General features: G+C 38.8%; 1 protein-coding gene across 1 annotated transcript; it reads right to left on the reverse strand.

Annotated features, from left to right (window-relative positions):
- Positions 1 to 475: 475 nt before the first annotated feature.
- LOC120104910 lies at positions 476 to 7,400 on the reverse strand. The gene is made up of 3 exons (XM_039116824.1): positions 6,366 to 7,400; positions 1,122 to 1,318; positions 476 to 978 (listed from the first exon to the last, which is right to left on the reverse strand). The coding sequence occupies exons 1-3, from the start codon at positions 7,227 to 7,229 to the stop codon at positions 858 to 860; spliced, it is 1,182 nt and encodes a 393-aa protein (XP_038972752.1). The 5' UTR covers positions 7,230 to 7,400; the 3' UTR covers positions 476 to 857.
- Positions 7,401 to 24,010: the final 16,610 nt, after the last annotated feature.

Genomic DNA, 24,010 nt, shown 5'->3' on the forward strand with positions numbered 1-24,010 from the left:
TATGAAAAGAATGATAGTAAAGGGGACTTGCCCTTTTTAGTAATCTTGCAAGTGATTCCTTTGTTAGACTCATAATTACAGAAGATGGATCATAGCACAGTAAACACCCTGATGAATTTTCTGCAAATATACAAGAACCCCAGTCAATTGCCTGCAATGCACAGGGTAAGCAAACTAACGAAGAAGCACAACTGTCTCAAAATGAATTATTATCCAAGGCAGGATCATGCCTTACGGATAATAGTGACGGTGACTACGTGGATGCTTCTATTCATTCTGATCAATCAGAGTATCAAAATGGGAATCCTGACAAATGGAAAATGAATAGGAATGAACTGGAGAATGTAAGTGCTTTACAAATGCCATCAAACACTTCTGAGGGAGAAATTTCACAATTATCTAGAAAGAGGAAAAATCTAGTCTCCAACATAAAAAAGAAAAATGAAGAGCAACAAAGTCCAATTTCGACCAATAAATCACATACGATCAGTCATCCCATGTAGTACATGTATAGTTTAACAAGAGCTAAACATAGTCCTCTCACATGCATCATACGACACAAACTAGTTATTAGTAATTCCAAAGCATAAACCTAACCAATGAGAGAACATAAACCCAAGCAGTGCCATCAGCATAGAGACAATCAGTAACCTGAACCATAGACGCACGAAATCATAGCTTACAAAACTAGATAAAGCCAAACCAGATGCATACCTCTTGTCATTCTTTACATCAAAAGAGAGAACTCAGATGCCTCTAACTGGCTGTCAAGCGTTCATGCCAACTGGCACCTCAAAAGTAAACAAAACATCCACCATTACAAACATAAAACTAAGCTCCAAAAGGACTCGTGACAGTCAGCTTTTTCTGCATAACATCTCGCCAACTTCCTTCCAGTATTCAACTAATTTATGGTCTTGGGGTTTCACCTGTTCTAGCTTGCCTGCAGCAAATATGGCGTATGCATCAGCAGCATACCTGTGGAGTAGACAAGACAGCAGCAAAACATGTCAGTCCACTATGAATATTCTAGCCAGATGTTGGGGAAATTGAACAAGAAACACAAAAATAACCTCAAATAATTTGATGGAAACAAAGAGGTTAAAGTTAGATCCACTCACTTGCCAATGCCAGGGAGCTGGGTCACATGAGTCCAGTCACCTTTCAAGTAACGTTCAGAAAGATCAATGATCAACTGAGCACGCTTCCACTGCAAGCCCAGGCTCCGCAACTTATCCACTATCTGCTCCTTCAGTTTCTTGTTCACGGACTTTGCATCAGGAAACTGAAGGAAAAAACCTGGCAATACTTTTCGAACCTGCACCCGAGGTGACACGTGAATCGGCCGACGGCCATGACAAGTACAATCTATATGCATGTTCAATTTTTGTTTGGAACTTGTTTCCCTTGTCATTTTTTCCATATTAGAAAAAGACCTTTTGAAGGCTTTATTATGGGGGGCAGGGGGGATGTGGTCTCTCTACTACTCAGCATGTATATATCAGCATTTCATTCTGGCCAGTCGCTAAGGAAAGAGCAGTAGCAACCTATCTAGGAATCTAGCAAGCAAGAACACTGTGCAGGGAGAGAATTAATTCAAACAAGAAAATCCAGTTCATTCCCAGATATCAGGTATGCTATATATGCAGCTTATTTTCCCTCCTTTCTTTTCTTTTTTTGACCCTTTAGGTTTCCCATTAAGCCATTCAACTCTGCACCCAAGTTGTTTTCCCACTTTATCTTATCCTTTTAAGATTATGCGTTCGCCAAAGGTTCTATGATATATCTGCCCTCATCAGATTATTTCCAACAGTTGGAGTATGGTGCAGCATAAAACAGGATTTGAAGAACATTGAACATAAAGTTCCCAAAGATCTTGCCATTGGTCAATTTAGGAAGACCGAAAGAAAGGAAACAGAGCAACAGATCGGAACATTGTTTGTTTCTTCTTTTATGGTTATGCAATCACTTACAATGTGTTACCATAGTCAGAGTAACCAAATAATTTCTCAGCATCACCATTGCACTTGCATCCGATTGTAGGTTGGCTGTGGCACCATACATGCTCGCGTACTTGTATATCGAATTTGCTCCACCATGGTCAATAAGGAAGTCATGATCAATGTTGAAGGTCCATTGTATTTACCATAGTTATGGCTATTTTCCTACTTTCCAAAGCTTTGACCTGAAGATCAAGATTGATCAGTACCAACTATTCTTCCACATGGTCATGATCAATATCATGCAAATCCGAGTGAATAAGCTTTGGCAAATACATTGCCTTCTTTTTGGGCTTTGCTATCAATTCGGATAACAATTTGTTCCCACCCTCCCTTCAATTTTCTTATAACCTTCCTGGTTCATCAATTTGAGCAAATTAATATAGGATTCAGCTAGTAGGAAACTTCAACTTGCTTCGACATCAGCATCATCAAGATGGAACAAGCCATCCAAGGTGAGTTTTTTCATGGTTTACAACCTTCACCAAGCTTTAATTTCACAATCAAACAATAATGGAGTCAATAATACTTTGAACCATAATGTGATTACAAGAATTGAATAATTAGTGATACATCTTCTATATTAAACAATATCCTTCAAATCACATGGGTATACCTTTTATAGTTTCTTCAATTACAACATAAATAGAAAATAATCTTGAGCCATCCCCTTTTTCTAAAAAAAATACTTATATGATATATACAAAATACGTAAAATTTATTGATATCTTCAATTATTTTAGATAGTAATTTTTTAAAATATTTTAAAAGGAATGAAATAAAAGTATATCCATTTTTCATTTTATATCAAATAGAAAAAGTTAATTCTTTGTATGAAAAGAATTGATAACTAAAATGAATACCATACCCGAAGTTATATGTGGACCTCTAGAGAGTTGTTGCATTCAACCTTGTCCAAATTATTGATGAGGAATTTTTTAGACATTTGGTAAGTGGTATATGTGGCCTCATTAAAATTAACAATAATGATATAGGGACGCTTGGCCAAAGGACCTCAAGTAAATTATGTGGTCTTATTTATATCCGTAGGAAGAAGGATTAGTGTGACCTCATCCGATTTACCGATTCATCAAGGAGGATTTATATGGCATCATTGAAGAATTCATACTGCCTTGTCGGCACCGAAACTAACAAATTCCACCCAAGATGCCATAAATCTATCCAAACTACCATAATAAGCCAAGCAATCCAAAAGGAGACCAAGCCATTATGGGAAACATTTTAAATATGGCAAGCTTCCATAGTAACCCAAGCATCATGGGAAACTTAAATTGACGCTTACTAAGTTGTATATTATTGATTCGAACCAAACCCAAAACGTTCGGGTTCAGGTGAGTCTATTTTGAATCGGCCCCATCCTTTCTTGACCCAAACTACACCCGAATGACATTAGGATTCAATTAGGTGAGAAAAAGATCCAGATCTGACCCAGATTTTTAGATCAGGTCCAATTTTCGAACCCAACCCAATTCACGAGTCTTCAAATATGGATTGAGTCAAGTCTAATCAAGTTGGCACCGTGTTGGCTCACAGGTTGACCAAAGCAACTTGAAGTTCTGATGCTAAGATAAAAATATTGAGAACATAGAAAATTAATATCATTAAAAAATAAAAACGAAATATTTCTGTTATATAATTTACAACATTTTAAGATTTAATTATAAGTCTAGAAATGACGCAATTATTGAAGAAATTTATCAAGAAATCTCAACATTTTCCCACTTTATTATTTTTGTTTACTCAGATTTTACATCATCCCTCGTGAAAGGCATCAAAGGCTATTCAATGATGCTTGACTATAAGCACTAATCTTTTGTAAATCCTCTAAGCCCACTATAAAACAACTTCACACATGAATCCTATTCCGCGCTCATTCCGAAGAAAAGGAGTGGGACATCCCGGACATGATTATTGGAAATGGCTATACTAAAATCTTAATATATTTCACGTGATCTACATGTTGCATTAAACAAAGGTTACAATTATCATTGCAAATTGTACAATCTACATTCTTGTTAAAAGAGATCGTTTACATGTATCTAGTAAAAGCAATGTTCATTATGGTGAATTCAAATTGAAGTTCGTAGCATGTCAATGCTAATAATATTCAAATGTTTTTGAACTAGAGCTAAAATCTAAACATTGTTCAAAAAATTCAGAATTGCAAACATCTAAATCCTCTTTTTCAGAATTCCTAGGCCGCTTCATCGCATTTGTTCAAAACTCTAGCTCTAGGTCTTGCATCAATGCGGTATTCATTGCAAACCCAATCCATACAAAGTTTAAGATGATATCTTCTTCAATAAGAAGAAACAATTATAAAACTATGAAGGTTATCTGATGCAAAATTATTGTTACAAGAGCATAATTCCAAGTATGGTCTTCCAAAGAAGAAAGATCAATCAATTACAACTAATTCTATAGTGAAATCACAAAAGGGACATCCGTCAAACCATAGGAAGGAAGATCCACATCTTTTCCACCAAAACCTACACATCCCACTTCGAAACCTTGTCCATCATAAAGTTTTGGATAGTGTCAGGCCGCCTTTTACAAGATTTGTGCATCCATCACTTTTAGGTGTGGTGAACAAACAAAATCAAACATTTTGCCAATAAGGATTGGAAAGAAAGGGATTGATAAGATTACAAGGAAAGCAAGATGTTGGTTCTAAGACCTTTCAACAAGAAACCACTTTTGATAGAAAATCTTGTCAATAGACATTGTTCTTAGACAAGCTAGTATAGGTCATCAAGAAAACATTGCTTCCAAAATCTCTTGATAACAAAGTAACATACTACTATGGATAGCGCAATCCATTCACATTGGTCCATAATGCGATGACCCAAATATATGGAGCTCCAAAACTCCCTATTTACTCTAGGCACATTGTGTTTGAGATTACAGGCATCATTTATACGTACATATATACATATATACATACAAGCATACATGCATGCATGCATGCATCCATACATGAAATGCATACATACACACATGCATGCAAGCATGTATCCATCCATCCATTTATGTGCATCATGCTTGCATGCATACATATAGTTTGAGCATTAGGATTTAGGGATATACCTGCTAAGTATAAGATTTCGGGACAAGCTTAGACCCCAAAATTTTTGGATAATCCAGGCTCAATCCCGAGCCCGAGCCTATCCCAAATTATCCGTTTGGGCCAAGAATAGATTCAGCCAGACCCGATTGAAATTTAATATTTCATAATATTGCTTCACAAGGCAATGATCTAGTTAAAAATTTGGCTTTCTCCTATAGCACATGTAAATGATGCATGATACATTATTCTCAGCCAATGACATACTCGAGCCCGGCCCAAAAAACAAATGGGCTCTACATTTTAAGCCCAAACTCAATTTGAATTTTGTCGGGCCTAGCCCGAAGCCCAGCCCAAGCGCATTTCCAGCCCTTTCTATATATTACCTCTACTCTTCCTAAGCAAGTTCATGTAAAGAGGCCATGCAATGGCATGTGGCAATTCATCCATGATGTGGATAAATTAGTTTCTTTTTTAGTTCTAACAATGACAACTAGTTATACATTTTCACAAGTTTCGATAGGAACTTTGCAATTGTATGTTTCCATCAAGGAAACTCCAGGTCCAGTTAACACCGACATGGGTTCGGATGATAAAATTTTTTGAGAATCATGAATGGGCCGCATGAAGCAGCTAATTTGATATATTAGTGCAGCCTTAGCAGCTCTAAGGCTTCAAAATAAAATTGATATGTTTCAAGTAAGTCCCAAATCTTGCAAGATCTGAAATTCTTCTTATAAACAGGAAAAAAAAGAGAGGGGCTAAAGAAGAAAAGAAGATGGAATACAGGAGGAAAATAAGTCCAGAGAAATTAGGCAAGAATTGATGAAGGGCATCTGAGACTAGCACCTTCAGTAACATCAAGAACACCTCAAATTTCGAAAATATATTTGGCAAAATCATGCAATGGTCGTACCAAAACAAAATTAGGAGAACATGGCGATAGCACAAGCAGAACATTGGCTTGGAGAGGAGAGTGGAAGAAATAAGGTTTGATATGATGACACAAAAGTGATGTTTAAGGCAACTAGAAAGTGATGAAATTACACCCAAAATCTAGTGATAAAAATTCAAGAATGCAGACAACAAAACATCTAGGCATCTTTTCTAACGTCCCTAGGCTACTTCGTTGCTCATGTTTAAAGCCTTTTCTCAAGGTTTTCCGTCAATTTGGTACTCATTGCAAATGAACGAATAAAACTTTTTCTGTTATCTTCCTTATGCAAGCAAGGGCAACTCATCTCACCAATAAAACTTTTGGGGGAGAAAAGGGAAGCTACCTGATCGCCCGTTGTTACATTGAGCAGGATGCATATAACCAGGACCCTCCAGGGATCGAAGCAGTGTCTTTCTTGCAGGAGGTTGTGGGACGACCGCGGAGCATCCCACATATCGTGATCACTGACTCTCCTGTAGGCGTCCGAGTACTTCTCCTCGGCAGATAGCTGGATGCTGCGCCGCTTTCTCCTCCCCTTGCTGCGTTTCTGCGGCTGCCTGTTTGCATCCGTCCTGCCTTTGTTGCCCGTCGTCCTTGGCCTCTTCCTGGTGGCCGCGCCACTGGATGAGGCTTTCGCCTTCCCAGTGATATCTTTCTTGACATCAACGACGACAAACCTCTCGGCAGGACAGGGGAAGAAACGGGTGACCCGTCTGACGGTGGTGGTGGAGGCGGCTGTCATCTTCCTTTTCCTATTCCTGAGAGACGGCGGTGGAGGAGGAGTGCCGGGGCTAAGGAGGTCTTCTCCCTTTCCTATTCTATCATCAACTCTTCTTCCTTTGTAGGCAAAGGATGCAATGAACTCGGCAGGCGACAGGCCGTTGAGGATGCTCGCCGGTCTTGTCATGGTGGTCTTCTTCCTATTGGTAGTGCTCTGGAGCGACGATGATGGTAGTGGTGGTGGTGGAGGAGGAGTATTGTTGTTGTTGCTGTTGTTGCTGCTGCTGTTGTTAGGGCTGAGGAGGCGCCATCCCTGTCCTACTCTTTTATCAACCCTTCCTCCTCCTCCTCCTCCTCCTCCTCCTCCGCTGCTGTTCCTCTTCCTGATACCATCGTCATGTCCTCCGCCTCCTCCTTTGTAGGCGAAGGATGCGAAGAACTCTTCAAGCGATTGGCCGTCGAAGGCAGGCTTGCTGCTGGTGGCCATGGTTTCCTATCGATCTCCTCCCCTTCTTCAGGGATTTCAGCTGGGCAATTCAATTAAAAAAGAAACGGAACGAAAGAAACAAACCGCGGCAAAACGAAACTTGAATTTGAGCCCAGGCGCCGAAGAGCAAAGATCGGGGGATAGGGCATCCCCGCTCGACCCGCCGTTACCCTCACCCTCCACCCTACGCACATACCTTCTCTTCCCCGTCTTTAAAACAAACAAATAAATAAATAAATAAATTTATTAATTTAATTTTCGACCCGATCAAACCATTTAATTCATCAAACTCACCGAGTCAACTTGTCATGCCCCCGACTCATAAAGAACTCTCCCCACAAGTATTCAAGACATCGCAATATGATATCATAATTATGTAGCAGAATCATTAACCAATAATATGCAAACTTTATTTTTTTAACTAACACAACTTACTATATTTCACAATTCTAATAATAGTTTTAAGATAAAACATCAATTTAAATAAACCCTAATCTAGAATAACTTGTGTCAGAGTTTTTCAAATCGTTCTCTCATATTGAAAACCCTTGTAGTCTAGTTCTATAAATCTGAAAAAAAATAATAAATCGTATAATAAACTAAACAACCCAGTAAGCAATGAGCACTCTAGCTAGATAAATCAGGCAATAATATACAGAAAATAAGTATATACGCAATACTAAGATACAAATCAAATCTTTCTTAAATTCTGAAAAAAAAAATATTTCATGAATTCGAATTTTTTCAAATATTCAATTTATCTTATCGATCCTAAGCTATGACCACATGTTCTCTGTGGCAGGGTCATAACACCAACTAATCTTTTTGCAGTAAGCTGCGCATCATCTTGCAGCAAAGTCCTTCAGGACCATTAGTCTGCTGGCGGTATATCACTAATCATCTTAAATACGACCTTTAAGACAAATCATATGCCAACGTATTTGTTAGATATATGCCCTAGAAGCCAATCTGACTGACACATTATTAATTCTGGGACATAGTTTTGTACTTGACTTTATTATTATTGAATAATAAATGGGCATCTTTTTCATTCATATTATTTATGTGTCTATGAATCGTCCAAGGAATTATAAAGATGGTGATATATATTCTCAAGAATTGAGAATTTGAGCCATGTATCATTGGTGATTAATTTCTAAATTCTCCTGATCAATGGATCATCACGAGGACGGTGATCAATCCGATGAGATCAGTGCACAGATCGCTTTCCTTATGGATGGACGAGACTCGAGTCCACAGTGTAGGGACACTGAAGTGATAGTGCAGGTGCTTGTTAGAGAACAAGGGTATTGAGCGTGACCAAGACAAGAAGTCACTTGGATGTCTATCCACTCGTCAGTGACTTGCTTGATGTTGCAATAGTGTAACTGGTCCTTTGACCTGCAGTGCTTCGGCTACTCACAGTGAGGTTATTGTAGTTTGACTGCACATATACATGGTCTCTAGTCATATGGGTCCTTGTAGTGTAGATTGGCTGCAGTAGGTTCACTGTAGGAGTAGGGTATTCACCTACATGGAATCTATCGACCTTGATAGATGAGGAGTGATCCTATGTGATTTATAAGACTGAGTTCTAAGACCTTGGCCAGAGCAGTATATACGGTGGAGAAAGAGTTTTTCACTCTCGAACTCAAGTCGAATAAATCTAGACATATGACAGACGACGGAGTTTGACGAGTTATCCATGACCTCCCATCTGTAGGGATCCACGATAAAAGAACTGTATCATACGATAAATGCACCTAAAGGTTCATCATTCCATTTCGCTGGGTGGCCACTACATGCTGTTAGGTGTCACTGGTGGATGGTGAGACTCACAGGGATCATCTTGATGGTCGATGTTACCCAAGGTGACAAGCCAAGAGGGAGAGGGTGAATTGGTTTCTCTAAAATTTTTACTACCTTAATTGAGTTAATTGATGAGTGAGTGAAGTTAAAACAATACATAATGCAAACACACAAGAAGTATAGTGGTTCGGTGCTCTCCTAAGTACCTACGTCCACTCCCCAAGCGACCCCTTGGGAATTCACTATAATCCCTCGGATTACAGTTGGACTGTTTTCCGGGCTCACAATCCAAAAACCTTTACACTTTGGTTTTTCAGGATCACCAAAAACCTATGTTGGTTTTACGGGCTCACCAACAAACCTTCACAGTTGGTTTTATGGGTTCACCAACAAACCTATACCGTTGGTTTTACGGGCTCACCAACAAACCTTTACAAGGTGATTAAGAAGAAGAAGAAAGTTGAAACTCCTAGATGAGCAAATATAACAACTATGAGCTACAAAGAAGAGTTTAGAATATAGTTATCGCTTTGATGAGACTTCTCTCTTCTTTGTCAAGATTGCTTCACTCTTCAAGGGTTGGTGGAGCTCTTAATGTCTCTTAGAATCTGCTCAACCACTTCCTTTTGGCTCTTTGAATGAAGCACTTGATGAAGAATGCTAGGGCTTTTTCTTTCTTGAATGAGCTTTGATTGATTTGCAAAAGGATCTTTTCTCTGATGAATAGTGTTACTTTAAATACTTTTCCTTATCCATTGGTCACCCCTCATTGGTTAGATTTCAAAAACTAGCCGTTACTTGCTGTTGAAAGGTCAAAAAGTACTTTTGCTGAACTAGCCGTTATGCTTCTGCCCGTGCTGGGGTCGACCCAAACTTTCCTGGGGTCGACTCAAACCACTGTTCATCATACTTGGGGTCGACTCAACTTTCACTGGGGTCGACCCAACTTTCACTGAGGTCGACTCCTGCTACATTGGGGTCGGCCCTCTCAGAAAACACAGAACCTTATATTTCAGCTATTTTTCACTGGGGTCGACTCAAGCCATAGTGGGGTTGACTCAAGTTCCATTGGGGTCGACCCTTTCAGGGATTCCAGAGACACAATTTTGAACGACATAGCCTTAGGGTCGACTCATGTTCAGTTAGGGTCGACTCCATTGGGGTCGACTCAAGCATTCCTGGGGTCGGCTCAAGGAAAGTTGGGGTCGGCCCTCTTAGTAAATTCCAGAGACTTGTTTTCTTGAGGCTTGAAGCTGGGGTCGACTCAAGGTTCCTTGGGGTCGGCTCCTCTCCTGGGGTCGACTCAAGCTTACTTAGGGTCGACTCCACTACTGTTCATCCGTGCCATTTTTGCAGAGGTGTGCCTGATGGTTCCATGATGTGCCAGGGTCGATTCCACCGATGTTGGGGTCGAATCATTTCACACTTTGCTGCATCTTTAGGTTAGACTCATCTATACAATCAATGAAATATGTTTCAAGCAGTTTTGAATGTATGCCATGGTAGTGCTACATACTCTTAATAATTAAAATTACTATTTTGCCCTTAAGAGTACATTTCACTTGAAACTTTGCTAAATTAGAATTTAGAATTCTCTATCCCTTTTCTATCACAAATTTAATCTCATTATTAATCGTTGAAAGACATTTTGATCTCATTCTTCTAATGTATCGAGAGTGTCGAACTCAGTAGTGATGTATCACGTTAACTTGTAGTGCTAATTAGATATTTCCTCAATCATTGTGTTAATCATCAAAATAACACTATCATCCTCAATCTCTCCCTTTTTGATGATTACAAAACATTGAGTATAAACAGATTGATACTTATATTGAAATTAGGAGTTCTGTTTTAGAAGGAGCTCAAGTTGCTGAATTTCAGCTTTTCAAATTTGAAAGTAAAAACTCCCCCTCTTTCATCCAAATATTGCCAATTAGAACTTTTGATTTTCTCCCCCTTTCTTTTGTATTTGGTTAAGAATGAAACTCCAAAAATTTGAGATAAAGCAAGAGTTTTAGGTTATGTATCGAGGCACGAAAAGTATATGCCAAATTCAGAGATTTTGATTGAAAATTCAGACTTTCTTGTTTTCAAAAATTTTCATTGTTATCTCCCCCTTTTCATTGTTCATTGTTCATTGTTACATATTGCTCCCCCTTGAGTGAATATTATTTCTTCCTATAATTTTTAAACTTATTTCTCCCTTTACATCGCAACTTCCTTCTTTTCTTACTTCTCCCCCTTTTTATTATCATCAAACAAGTGTAAGGCAATAGATAAGTAGAAGCAATAAATGATAAACATTCAAATTTCATTGAGTAAAATGGAACATTGTAGTACATTAAAGCCAAAAGTACAATGTTATAAAATTAAGATTCAAAGTACATCAACCAAGTAAAATGCATATGAGAACTAGATAAATCCTAGGCACTAGTCATGATAGACTCCTATAGTGCTAACATCAGGCCTAGGGGGAATTTAAGGGTTGTGATCTAGTCCTCATCCTCCTAGCATAAGTGGCGATGGGAGGTCGAGCCTGATGGGACTGAGTTTGGTGTGGACCTCGCTGACATGGATGACTCTGTGCCGAAACCTCCGACTCAGCTGCTCGGGGCACAGATGGACCTTGAGCCTCTCTCTCTCTCTGTAATGCTCCCACCTGCTCTCTGAGATCTCTAATCTCAGCAGTCATAATGTCCATTCTGCTCGTCAACCCATCAGAGAGAGTCCTCACCTGAGCTGACACAAGCTCAGTCATCCTACTCCAAAACTCCTCTATGCATCCCGTAGGTACGGATGACGACGGTCCAGCCTCTGAAGGTGCCGTAGGATGATCCTCAAGTACCTCAGCCTCAGGGATGGGGTCTCCGACCTCTGGTGCATCACCCTTCGGTGCATGTATCCCTGCTCCTCCATGCACCCACTGCCCGTTCACCTTCTCATAACCCATGCGAACTAGGGACCGTGCAGTGTAAGTGTCAGTGAATAATAGATGCCTAGAGATCTCTCCCTCTACAGATATGTCATGTTGTCGAAAGACCAGGGTGAGTATCATACTATAGGGCAGGAAAACTCTCGATTTGCATATAGCCTCTCTCATCTGCCTGATCATCATAGCTGGGAGGTTCAGGGGAATACCCTGAATGACGTGCTCCATAATGACCAAATCTCGCTCAGAGATGTGATCAAATCTTCCACTTTTTGGAAACAAAATCTGACCTATGAAGTTGTGCAACAACCTCATCTCAGCTGATAGAGAGCTAGCTATTACATTTTCGGAATAGTCAAAATCATCTCTCTCAAAGATCAACTGTAGAGCTCTCAACTTGCTTTCCGGCCTTTCTGGAGTTGCACCTTCGCAGGGGAGATGGAGCAACTCACTCAAACTTTCTTCTGAAACCCTACCCCGTACTCCTCGGACCTCAGACACAAGCCCTCCCATTCCAACTTTTAGGAAGGCATAGAACTCACGAACCAAGCCCGGGTAGGTCACCAAGTCTAGGGAGCAATGATACTCCCATCCTTGCCTTCGGATCCAATCCCCCAAACGGAACCCTTCTTGATCCAAAAATTCGGAGTGGATCCTTCTCCCCATGGTTACCGGTCTCCCCGCATATTTAGCAAGTTGAACTGAAGGGGAAGGAGGTGGAGGAGGCTCTACACGTGTCTCACCTTGTGGGGGCACTATAGAGGAATCTCTAGCATGTCTATCTACAATGGTTGGGCGTGAGACTCTCCCGGATCTCTTAGCAACGGCTCGCTTGGGTCCCATTTTCACCAAATCCTTCCTTAGGTCTTGATCTAACGGCATAGAGAAGCAATCTAGCACTGTTTGGAGATGATTGGAAGGGATTGGAAAGTGGAAAATAGAGTTTTAGGAAGAGGACAAGATGAAACAGTGCCCTAGAATAGTTCACGGGTCCCTCTTTAAAAACAGGGTCCCGCCATTGGGTCGACCCCAGATTTTTCTTGGGTCGACTCAATGTAGGGTCGACCCCATTCTGGCTCGGGTCGGCCCCAGTTCAGGCTTTTAATTTTTTTAAAAAAATTCTTCCTTTCTTCCAATCCTTACCAATTCTTTATGGGACAATGATACATGAGTAAGGAGTCTATAAATGGCTAGTTTGACTAATGTTTCATGGGTTTTTCGAAATGGGAGGAGAGTATCATGAGACAACTTGTTCCTTTTATATGTCTTCAATCAAAAGGATCACATATGCCTAATTCCCTCCTAAGCATGCAAAATCTATCTTCACTTAAAGGTTTTGTGAATATGTCAGCTAGTTGTTTCTCGGTACACACATGCTCAATACATATATTTCCATTTTGAACATGATCTCTAATGAAATGATTCCTTATTTCAATATGTTTGGCTTTAGAGTGCTGAACTGGATTTTTGGTAAGGTTAATGGCACTAGTGTTATTACACTTTATAGGAATATTATCTAGTTTAATTCCATAGTCCTCTAGTTGTTGCTTGAGCCATAATACTTGAGCACAGCAACTCCTGGCAGCTATATATTCGGCCTCAGCCGTTGACAATGCTATTGAATTCTGCTTTTTGCTCTTCCTATCTAATTTGCATCTAGCAAAATCTGTATCAGAATATGCAAGCAAATCTAGACAGGAGTCTCTAGAGTACCATAATCCTATGTTTGTGGTTCCTCTCAAATATCTAAGGATTCTTTTGATAGTACTTAGATGTGACTCTTTAGGATCTGATTGGTATCTAGCACATATTCCCACACTAAATACTATGTCTGGCCTACTAGCAGTAAGGTAAAGCAAAGATCCAATTAAGCCTCTATAAAGCTTCATATCTATACTTTTCCCTTTTTCATCTTTGTCTAGCTTACTAGTGGGATTCATTGGGGTGCCTATTCTCTTGTGATTTTCATTTCCAAACTTCTTTAATATTTTCTTTGTGTACTTAGTTTGATGAATAAAGATACTTTTCTTAGTTTGCTTGATTTGTAATCCGAGAAAGAATTTTAGTTCTCCCATCATACTCATCTCGAATTCTCCTTGCATTAATTTAGCAAACTCTTTGCAAAGATTATCATTAGTGGAACCAAATATTATGTCATCTACATATATTTATACTACTAGCAAATTTTTGTCTTTTCTTTTGAGAAAAAGTATTTTATCTATATTTTCTCTACTGAATTCATTATTCAGTAGAAATTTGCTTAGTCGATCATACTAAGCCCTAGGTGCTTGTTTCAATCCATATAATGCCTTATGTAATCTAAACACATGATTTGGCAATTCATGATTCTCAAAATCAGGAGGTTGCTCTACATATACTTCTTCCTCTATAAAACCGTTTAAGAAGGCACTTTTTACATCCATTTGATACAATTTGAAATCCATGAAGCATGCAAAAGCTAGAAGTAATCTAATAGCTTATAATCTGGCCACGGGAGCAAATGTTTCCTCAAAATCTATCCCTTCTTCTTGATTGTATAGCTACAAGTCTAGCTTTATTTCTTATAACTACCCCATTTTCATCTAATTTATTTCTAAAGATCCATTTTGTTCCAATTACAGAGTCATGCTTTGGTCTCTCAGTTAATGTCCATACATTGCTTCTTTTGAATTGATTTAATTCTTCTGGCATAGCATTGATCCAATTTATGTCTTTTTCAGCTTCTTCATAAGTCTTAGGTTCTATTTGTGAAACAAAAGTAAGATAGTCATTTAAATTTCTAAGAGAGGATCGAGTTCTTACCCCTTGAGATGGATCTCCAATGATTAAGTCTTTAGGGTGTCTATGTGCGTACCTCCATTCCTTTGGCAAGTCTTGAGATTGTGGTGGCACGCGATCATTTTCTTTTTCTTGATTTGGCACATCATCAAGATTCAGTTTTTCAAAGTCAATAATTTCTGCATCATCATCAAGAGTATTTTCTCTCCTAGGAGACTCACTATCAGACTCATCAAAAATGATATTAATTGACTCTTCAACTACAAGAGTTCTTTTGTTGAACACTCTGTATGCTCTGCTAGATGTAGAGTATCCTAAGAAGATACCTTCATCTGACTTGGCATCAAATTTACTTAGATCCTCCTTTCCATTGTTTAAAATGAAACATCTACATCCAAATACTCTAAGATATTTAGCAGTTGGTTTCTTGTTCTTCCAAAGTTCATAAGGAGTTTTCTTGGTTATAGGTCGTATTAAAACACGATTTAGAATATGGCAAGCAGTACTTATAGCTTCAGCCCAAAAGTACTTTGGAAGATTTGACTCGCACAACATTGTGCGTGCCATTTCTGCCAAGGTTCTATTTTTTCTTTCAACAACCTCATTTTGTTGAGGCGTTCTAGGTGCTGAAAATTGATGTGAGATACCATTTTCATTACAAAATTCTTCAAAGTGTTCACTACCAGAAAACACGCGTATAGTGACGGAGATTCCCGTCACTATACCGTATTTCCGGTTACTAATACGAAATTTGTGACCGGAGCTCCCGTCACTGAATTGGTTACAAAAACACGCGTCACTAAATTCACAGTGACGGCGGCGATTCCCGTCACTAACCTCTGTGACAGAACCGCCGTCACTAAGTCGTTACAAATTCAAGAATTAAATATTTAAGAAATTACGTATTTCCCGTCACTAACCATTCATTGAGTTAGTGACGAAGGATACTTGGTCACTGATTTTGTCACAGAATTCGGTCACAACTTTGGTCACTGATTTGTCACAACCTTCAGTGACAGATTTAGTCGTCACAGACATGGTCACAAATTTTGTCACTAAATTTGTCACTAATTCCGTCACTGACTCACTGAGCAAAATCAATTTTTAAAACCAAAATCCTGTCACTAAGTTTATGTTAGCTCGTCACAATACTTGGTAAACAATTCAGTAACCAAATTTGGTCACTGATCACATTCCAATAATCTGGTACATTTGGTACATTGATTGGCTCATAATAAAAGAAAAATACAAGCTAGAGCCTCATCCAGTCATATGTATAAACAAAACAATGGAAGTGTTCTGCTGAAAGCTTTTCATTCAGCATCTCTCTTTCCAGAATACAAGAGACATATATAAATGTCGTCAGTATATGATTCCAATGGACTGACATAAATGACTTCAACTCTGTCAACCGGGAAGGAGTTGGAATAAGAACTTGTACTCGTTCAGATAGAAAGCCAGCAGTATGCTTTGACCCTTTGCTTTTGCATTGCCCCTTGTTGTTTCCTTTAACCTGTTTCATTCCATTCATCAGAGGGGCAAAAACAAAAACAGAGAGAGAGAGAGCGCATTGCCCCTTTTTGTTTCCTTTAACCTGTTTCCTTTAGCAAAGTATATCCCATCTGAAGTTAAAAAGAAAGCATTACAATTCAGTTCATAGTTACTTACAGAAATATAAAAACATGAGCAAAAGTTAAGAGTGACATTAGATGAGGGCATACCTGAGAAGCTGAAATTATTAACCGAAATTACAATAACCAATGACAACATGCATCGTCAAAGCAAAACTAAAAAAAGTCCCAAACTATAACAACATCCATATTTAAACCAAAACCAAAAGGGAGTATCCCATGATCATGATTCATCTCACTATGAATTGGATTCAACATTGGCCGAGCATTGAGTTGATTGAGTTTCATTGTAGAAACTTGAGTTTATGACATCTTCTACAATCTCATCTAACTCGGCATCCTCAACATCTACATTGAAATATTGCAATAATTAATAATAAATTTATTCAAAAAATAATAGAAATATAATTAATCAAACATATACCTTTCTTTTCCAACACCCAATCTTGAGTACAAATCAAGGCCTCGGCAATATTCAGTTTAAGTGCACTACGATACTTATCAAGTACCCGCCCACCGATACTAAAAGCAGATTCAGTCCTTACAAGATGTTAATAAAGACTAATACATACCATGAAACTCTGGTCCTTGTCACCCAGTAAGCAACAATGAGTTGTCCCAGTATATTTGAGGATTTTGGTTAGCAAAAGGACCAATAGAGAACTTCAGACACCAGATACTTTTAGTTTTGTTTTTAGGAGATGGAATAATTGTCCATTTCATTGAGGGAAACCCAGAAAATGTCAATATACATGAACATAGAACAAATGTCAATATACATGATCGCCTCTGATGCTAGGAAAGCATGGTACTTCTTAGCAAGCTTTTTGACCAGCTTCTTGATTGCACACTGGAAATAAGTCACAACCATGAAACAACACCAGTTTGCATTTTTCCTTGCAGATGAACAATGATTGTAGAAATGAATAACATGACGAAGAAATTAAAATCCATGAACTTTATAGAGTCCCAACCCATCAACCCTCAAAATTACAACAGCTTATTTTTCTTCCTCGTGCCTAACATTTGTAATGGAGAAAACTATCAATAGCAAAAGAATACAAAAAAAAAAGAGTACAAATGAATGGAGAAGTCTCTCAAAACATGGAGGACCTGAAAGAAGGATGCAAGTAAGCTTCTCAACTAATATATCTATCACTTTGTGTTCTTCAAGACACGATTATTTTATATATAACTCCTACATATTAAATGCAACACTCCACCAAACTATGATAATACATCAAAACATTTAGGGGGCTGTATATAATTAGGCCATTAAATTCAGATACCTAACATTTTTTGTGGGTTCATTTCAAAACATATTATTAAATGCCAATCTAATTGGTATACACCCAAATGTCTGCAAACCATATAATTAGTAAATATTATGGTGGTGTTGGAAATCCTCTGATTTGTGCTACTGGTTCAGAGCAAGATTGCTTTAGGACGGTGCCCATGCCATTATCCTATAACTTGAACAATTCACAGAGTAAGAACCCTCAGCAGGGGAAGGAAAAAATCACCAATCGGGACTGGACTACCCGCAGCAGAGGGGGGAGGAATAACCCTCTCTGCCTTGCCTACCTGCAGCAGGGGAAGGAAAAGAACCCCTCAAGGAGGGAAAGAAGAACCCTAGCGCGGCCGTCGACAACTGCGGCCACGGCGGCGATCAAGCGCAGCGCCGGATCCACAGGCGGAGACCCTCGGTAGGTTCCTTCCCCCTTCCTCTTCCTCTTCTTCGTTTCTTTTATTTTGTTATTATGGGGTAAAAGGAAACGGGGTTAAGGTTTACCTCCGGGAAGAACCAGTTGTGGGTTCTGAAAACCCTAGCCGACGAGCAAGAAGGAGGAGGGCGTCGACGGGGTGATGTAGCCGCGATGATCTCGTCCCGGGTGAGAGTTGGATCGGCCGATCGGGGGGCGTGATGTAGCCGTGGTCGCCATCGACGGGGAGGCAGAAAAGGTCGGCAAGGGGGAGCCGGAGAGGAGAGGGCGGAGGTGGAGGAGAGGAGAGGAAGAAAGGGGAAGCCGCTGCCCTAACCCTCCAATCGGGACGACGCCAAGGTTTTAATCGAGACCGGGCTCCAAATCACGGCTCCAAATCGGGACTCGACTAAGTAAGTCGGTCTGCAAGCCAAATTTCATATCAAACTATTTTTTATCTATAAGGCTGATTGGACGGAACTTGGTGTCTCCCAGCTCCCCACTCACGAGGACAAAAAAAAATCCCAGACCTTCTTCCAAAATCCAATCCCATTGCAAGGAAAGTAGCAGTAGGAGTGCAAATGGGTCATGCCGGCACCATGAGATTTGAAAATGAGAAGAATAATTTGAGCGGAACGGCGGACACACTTAGTTTCATTTAGGATTTTTCTCCTTTTATCTTTTTTTAATTTAGAATTACTCAAAAATAATATTTTTAATATTTTTGGAATTAAAAATTAAATTTGGTGACGGAAATTTTTGTCAATAATCCGTCACTGCCAAAAATAATCTTTAAAAAATTTATAAACACTTGGGTTACGATATTTGTGACGGCTAAATTTGTCACTGTCTGGTTGCAATTTCGGTTATCATTTTGCTGACAGTACCTGGTCACTATGATGGTTACTAAGTTTTGGCGCCCATCCTACCCGCGCATTCTGTGACCGGTCTGTCACTAATCGGTCACTAAGTTTACACTACGGTGACCAAATTTCTGTCGGTCACTAATCCGTCACAAATAGTGACTGATAACGGTCCGTCACTAATTTTCCGTCACTATACGCGTGTTTTCTGGTAGTGGTTGATTTTCAAATTCAGTTTCATGATCACTTCGAATTGCTATTAAGGTGAGCTTCTTTTCAGTTATGATATTTTTATAATATTTCAAGAATGCTAAAAATGCTTTATTCTTATGTGAAAGAAATGAAACCCATGTATATCTTGAAAAATCATCTACTATAACTAGTCTATACTTTTTTCCTCCTAGACTCGCAGTTCTAGTAGGTCCAAATATATCCATGTGTATGAGTTCAAAAGGCCTAGTGGTTGATACTATATTCTTTGATTTGAAGGATGATTTTGTTTGCTTTCCTAATGAGCATGGTCCACAGATTTTGTCTTTTTCAAAGATTAATTTTGGCACATCTTTTATCAAATCCTTCTTGACTAGTTTTGATATTAAGTCCATACTAGCATGTCCTAGTCTACGATGCCAAAGCCAACTTGTTTCACTTTTTCTTTCTTCATTAGTAATTAAGCATAATCTGTTTTTCTTGCCTAAATCATGAAGATCTACCATGTAAATATTTCCATGCCTTTGTCCTATAAGTACAATGCTATTATCTTTAGGATTTGTGATTATGCATATTGAGGCTTCAAATGTGACTTTAAGACCTTTATCACAAAATTGACTTATGCTAAGTAGGTTATATTTCAGACCATTAACTAATAAAATATTTTCTATGAAGGTGGATGGAGTAATATAAATTTTACCCTTTCCAATGATAAATTCTTTTACATTATCTCCATTGGTTACCACTCCACCCTTCTTAGATTCCAAGGTGACAAATTGTTCTACGTTACCTGTCATATGTCTTGAACAGCCGCTATCTAGATACCATCGTTTATCCCCCTTATTAGCTGCAAGACACCCCTGCAATCAAGATCAAGAATATGCTTTAGGTACCCAAACTATGTTGGATCCTTTAGGGTTAGTACTTGATGTTTCTTTTGGAACCCAAATTTTCTTGGATTTTAGCTTATAATTATCACTCAATTTGTTGTAGCTAGACTTTCTATAATTACATTTATATGCTTTATGTCCTACTTTATTGCAGCAATGACAAGTTATATTTTCATTTTTGGCTTTCACATATATGTTCTTTAAGTATTTTTGCTTCCTATTTGTTTTATATCCTAATCCAGCTTTATCATATACAGTTTTTTGACTATAAAGAATCATATTTAATTTAGTTGAGCTAAGTGTAAACTTGTCCACTAAGGATTTGTATTTTTCTGCATCTTCTTTTAACTTGACATTTTCAGCAATTTGACTTTTGGTTTCATTGGTGAATCTCCTACTTAATGTTTCATAATCATTAGATAGTTTTAGCTTTTCTTTGACAAGAGATTGATTTTCATCTTTTAGAACTTTATTTTTATTGATTAATTTCTTGTGTTCTTCCATGAGTTCTAAAAATGCATTATGTAACTCTTCTACTGTAAAATCATATTCAAATTCGGAATCTACCTCATCATCATTGGCCATGTAGCAGATTTGGCCGTCTCTTGTTGATCTTTCTCTTCCGAACTTGACTCCTCACTTTCACTCCATTCAGCTATAAGGTTCCTCTTCTTAAGTTTTCTTGCCATCCATTTCAATTCCGGACAATCTATCTTGAAATGCCCGGGCTTGTTATACTCATAGCAAATTGGCGTTTTCTTTTCCTTTTCTTTGTCCTTACCCTTTTTCTTGCTTGAGCTACCTTTGAGGAAGGGCTTCCTTTTATGAAATTTCTTCTTTCCTCTCATAAATTTTCTGAATTTTCTTGCAAACATAGCCATTCCTTTTTCATCATATTCCTCCTCATCATCAGATTCTTCTGATTCAGTTTTCTATTTTGGAGTGGTAGACTTTAAGGCAATGGTCTTTCTTTTCTTGACCTCATCTTCTGAGTTTTGCCTCATGGTCAACTCATGGGTCATGAGTGATCCTAGAAGTTCTTCTAATTGCAGTGTATTGAGGTCCTTTGCTTCTTGAATTGTAGTTATCTTGGCCTTCCAAACTCTTGGTAGAGACCTGAGAATTTTTCGCACTAGTTCAGAGTTAGTATAAGACTTTCCTAAGCTCTTTAGCCCATTTATGATTTCCGTGAATCGAGTAAATATTTCAGTTATGGATCAGTGGATTCCATTTTAAACAACTCATACTTATGTACTAATATATTTATTTTTGACTCTTTGACTTGATTAGTTCCTTCATGTGTGACCTCCAGTTTATCCCAAATTTCTTTTGCGGAGATGCATGTAGATATTCTATTAAATTCACTTACATCTAATAAACAGTAAAATACATTAATTGCTTTAGCATTTAGTTGTGCTAGTCTTCTATCACTCTCATTCCAATCCATTTCTGGTTTGGGAATGATTGTGCCCTCTATACTAATTGTGGATGTGTGTGGTCCTCTAGTTATGATATTCCACAAGTCATAGTCTAGAGCTTGAATGAATATTCTCATCCTAGCTTTCCAATATGTGTAATTAGTGTCATTAAACAAAGGAGGTTTATTTGTGGATTGCCCCTCGTTCATAGAACATCCTACTTGGGTTGTCATGATCTGTCTCTTGATTGTGAGATCAACAAATACTATGAGAGGACCTTGCTCTGATACCACTTGTTGCCCAAGGTGACAAGCTAAGAGGGGGGGTGAATTGGTTTCTCTAAAATTTTTACTACCTTAATTGAGTTAATTGATGAGTGAGTGAAATTAAAACAATACACAATGCAAACACACAAGAAGTATAGTGGTTCGGTGCTCTCCTAAGCACCTACGTCCACTCTCCAAGCGACCCCTTGGGAATTCACTATAATCCCTCGGATTACAGTTGGATTGTTTTCCGGGCTCACAATCCAAAAACCTTTACACTTTGGTTTTCCAGGATCACCAAAAACCTATGTTGGTTTTACGGGCTCACCAACAAACCTTCACAGTTGGTTTTACGGGTTCACCAACAAACCTACACCGTTGGTTTTACGGGCTCACCAACAAACCTTTACAAGGTGATTAAGAAGAAGAAGAAAGTTGAAACTCCTAGATGAGCAAATATAACAACTATGAGCTACAAAGAAGAGTTTAGAATATAGTTATCGCTTTGATGAAACTTCTCTCTTCTTTATCAAGATTGCTTCACTCTTCAAGGGTTGATGGAGCTCTTAATGTCTCTTAGAATCTGCTCAACTACTTCCTTTTGGCTCTTTGAATAAAACACTTGAATGAAGAATGCTAGGGCTTTTTCTTTCTTGAATGAGCTTTGATTGATTTGCAAAAGGATCTTTTCTCTGATGAATAGTGTTACTTTAAATACTTTTTCTTATCCATTGGTCACCCCCCATTGGTTAGATTTCAAAAACTAGTCGTTACTTGCTGTTGGGAGGTCAAAAAGTACTTCTGCAGAACTAGCCGTTATGCTTCTGCCCGTGCTGGGGTCGACCCAAACTTTCTTGGGGTCGACTTAAACCACTATTCATCATACTTGGGGTCGACTCAACTTTCACTAGGGTCGCCAACTTTCACTGGGGTCGACTCCTGCTACATTGGGGTCGGCCCTCTCAGGAAACACAGAACCTTATATTTCAGCTGTTTTTCACTGGGGTTGACTCAACTCCTTTTGGGGTCGACTCAAGCCATAGTGGGGTCGACTCAAGTTCCATTGGGATCGACCCTCTCAGGGATTCCAGAGACACAATTTTGAACGACATAGCCTTGGGGTCGACTCATGTTCAGTTGGGGTTGACTCCACTGGGGTCGACTCAAGCATTCCTAGGGTCGGCTCCATTTGGGGTCGGCCCTCTCAGTAAATTCCAGAAACTTATTTTCTTGAGGCTTGAAGCTGGGGTTGACTCAAGGTTCCTTGGGGTCGGCTCCTCTCCTGGGGTCGACTCAAGCTTACTTGGGGTCGGCTCCTCTCCTGGGGTCGACTCAAGCTTACTTGGGGTCGACTCCACCGATGTTCATCCATGCCATTTTTGCAGAGGTGTGCCTGATGGTTTCATGATGTGCCAGGGTCGACTCCACCGATGTTGGGGTCGACTTATTTCACACTTTGCTGCATCTTTAGGTTAGACTCATCCATACAATCAATGAAATATGTTTCAAGCAGTTTTGAATGTATGCCATGGTAGTGCTACATACTCTTTACAATTAAAATTATTATTTTGCCCTTAAGAGTACATTTCACTTGAAACTTTGCTAAATTAGAATTTAGAATTCTCTATCCCTTTTCTATTACAAATTTAATCTCATTATTAATCGTTGAAAGACATCTTGATCTAATTCTTCTAATGTATCGAGAGTGTTGAACTCAGTAGTGATGTATCACGTTAACTTGTAGTGCTAATTAGATATTTCCTCAATCATTATGTTAATCATCAAAATAACACTATCATCCTCAGTCGATGATTCCTGGTGAGTTGAGTTGGAATTGTTTCAACCCATTGAAAGAAGTTTTTCAATGATATTGTGATAGAGATCGCAATATATCTCACTACCAGTCAGAATAGAACCTATGGGGTCACACACATTAGAGGTATTAACCGATCCATTGGTTGAATTGTGTTCAATTTAATCTTACTACGATTTTAATCTTGCTCTTTTTAAAAGAGAAATTAAATGTAGAATACCCCAAGTATAGGGTGTAGCAAAGTAATATTCTCGGTAAGTCCGAGATCGAATCCACAGGGATTTCACAGTGAACAAAAACTAACGGCTAAATAATATTCAGATTGACAAAAATATAACTAAGGCATCAGGATTCAGCCTAGCACTTCATCATGCTTTTCTTAAAATCATCTACTATCTCAACTTAGATCTGAGTGAAGACCTAACCAAAAAGTGGAGCAATGAAAATACCAATTAATCGTTAATAAAATAG

The sequence above is a fragment of the Phoenix dactylifera genome, unplaced genomic scaffold (genome assembly GCF_009389715.1).
Source record: "Phoenix dactylifera cultivar Barhee BC4 unplaced genomic scaffold, palm_55x_up_171113_PBpolish2nd_filt_p 000141F, whole genome shotgun sequence".
In the NCBI taxonomy this organism is placed as follows: Eukaryota; Viridiplantae; Streptophyta; class Magnoliopsida; order Arecales; family Arecaceae; genus Phoenix; species Phoenix dactylifera.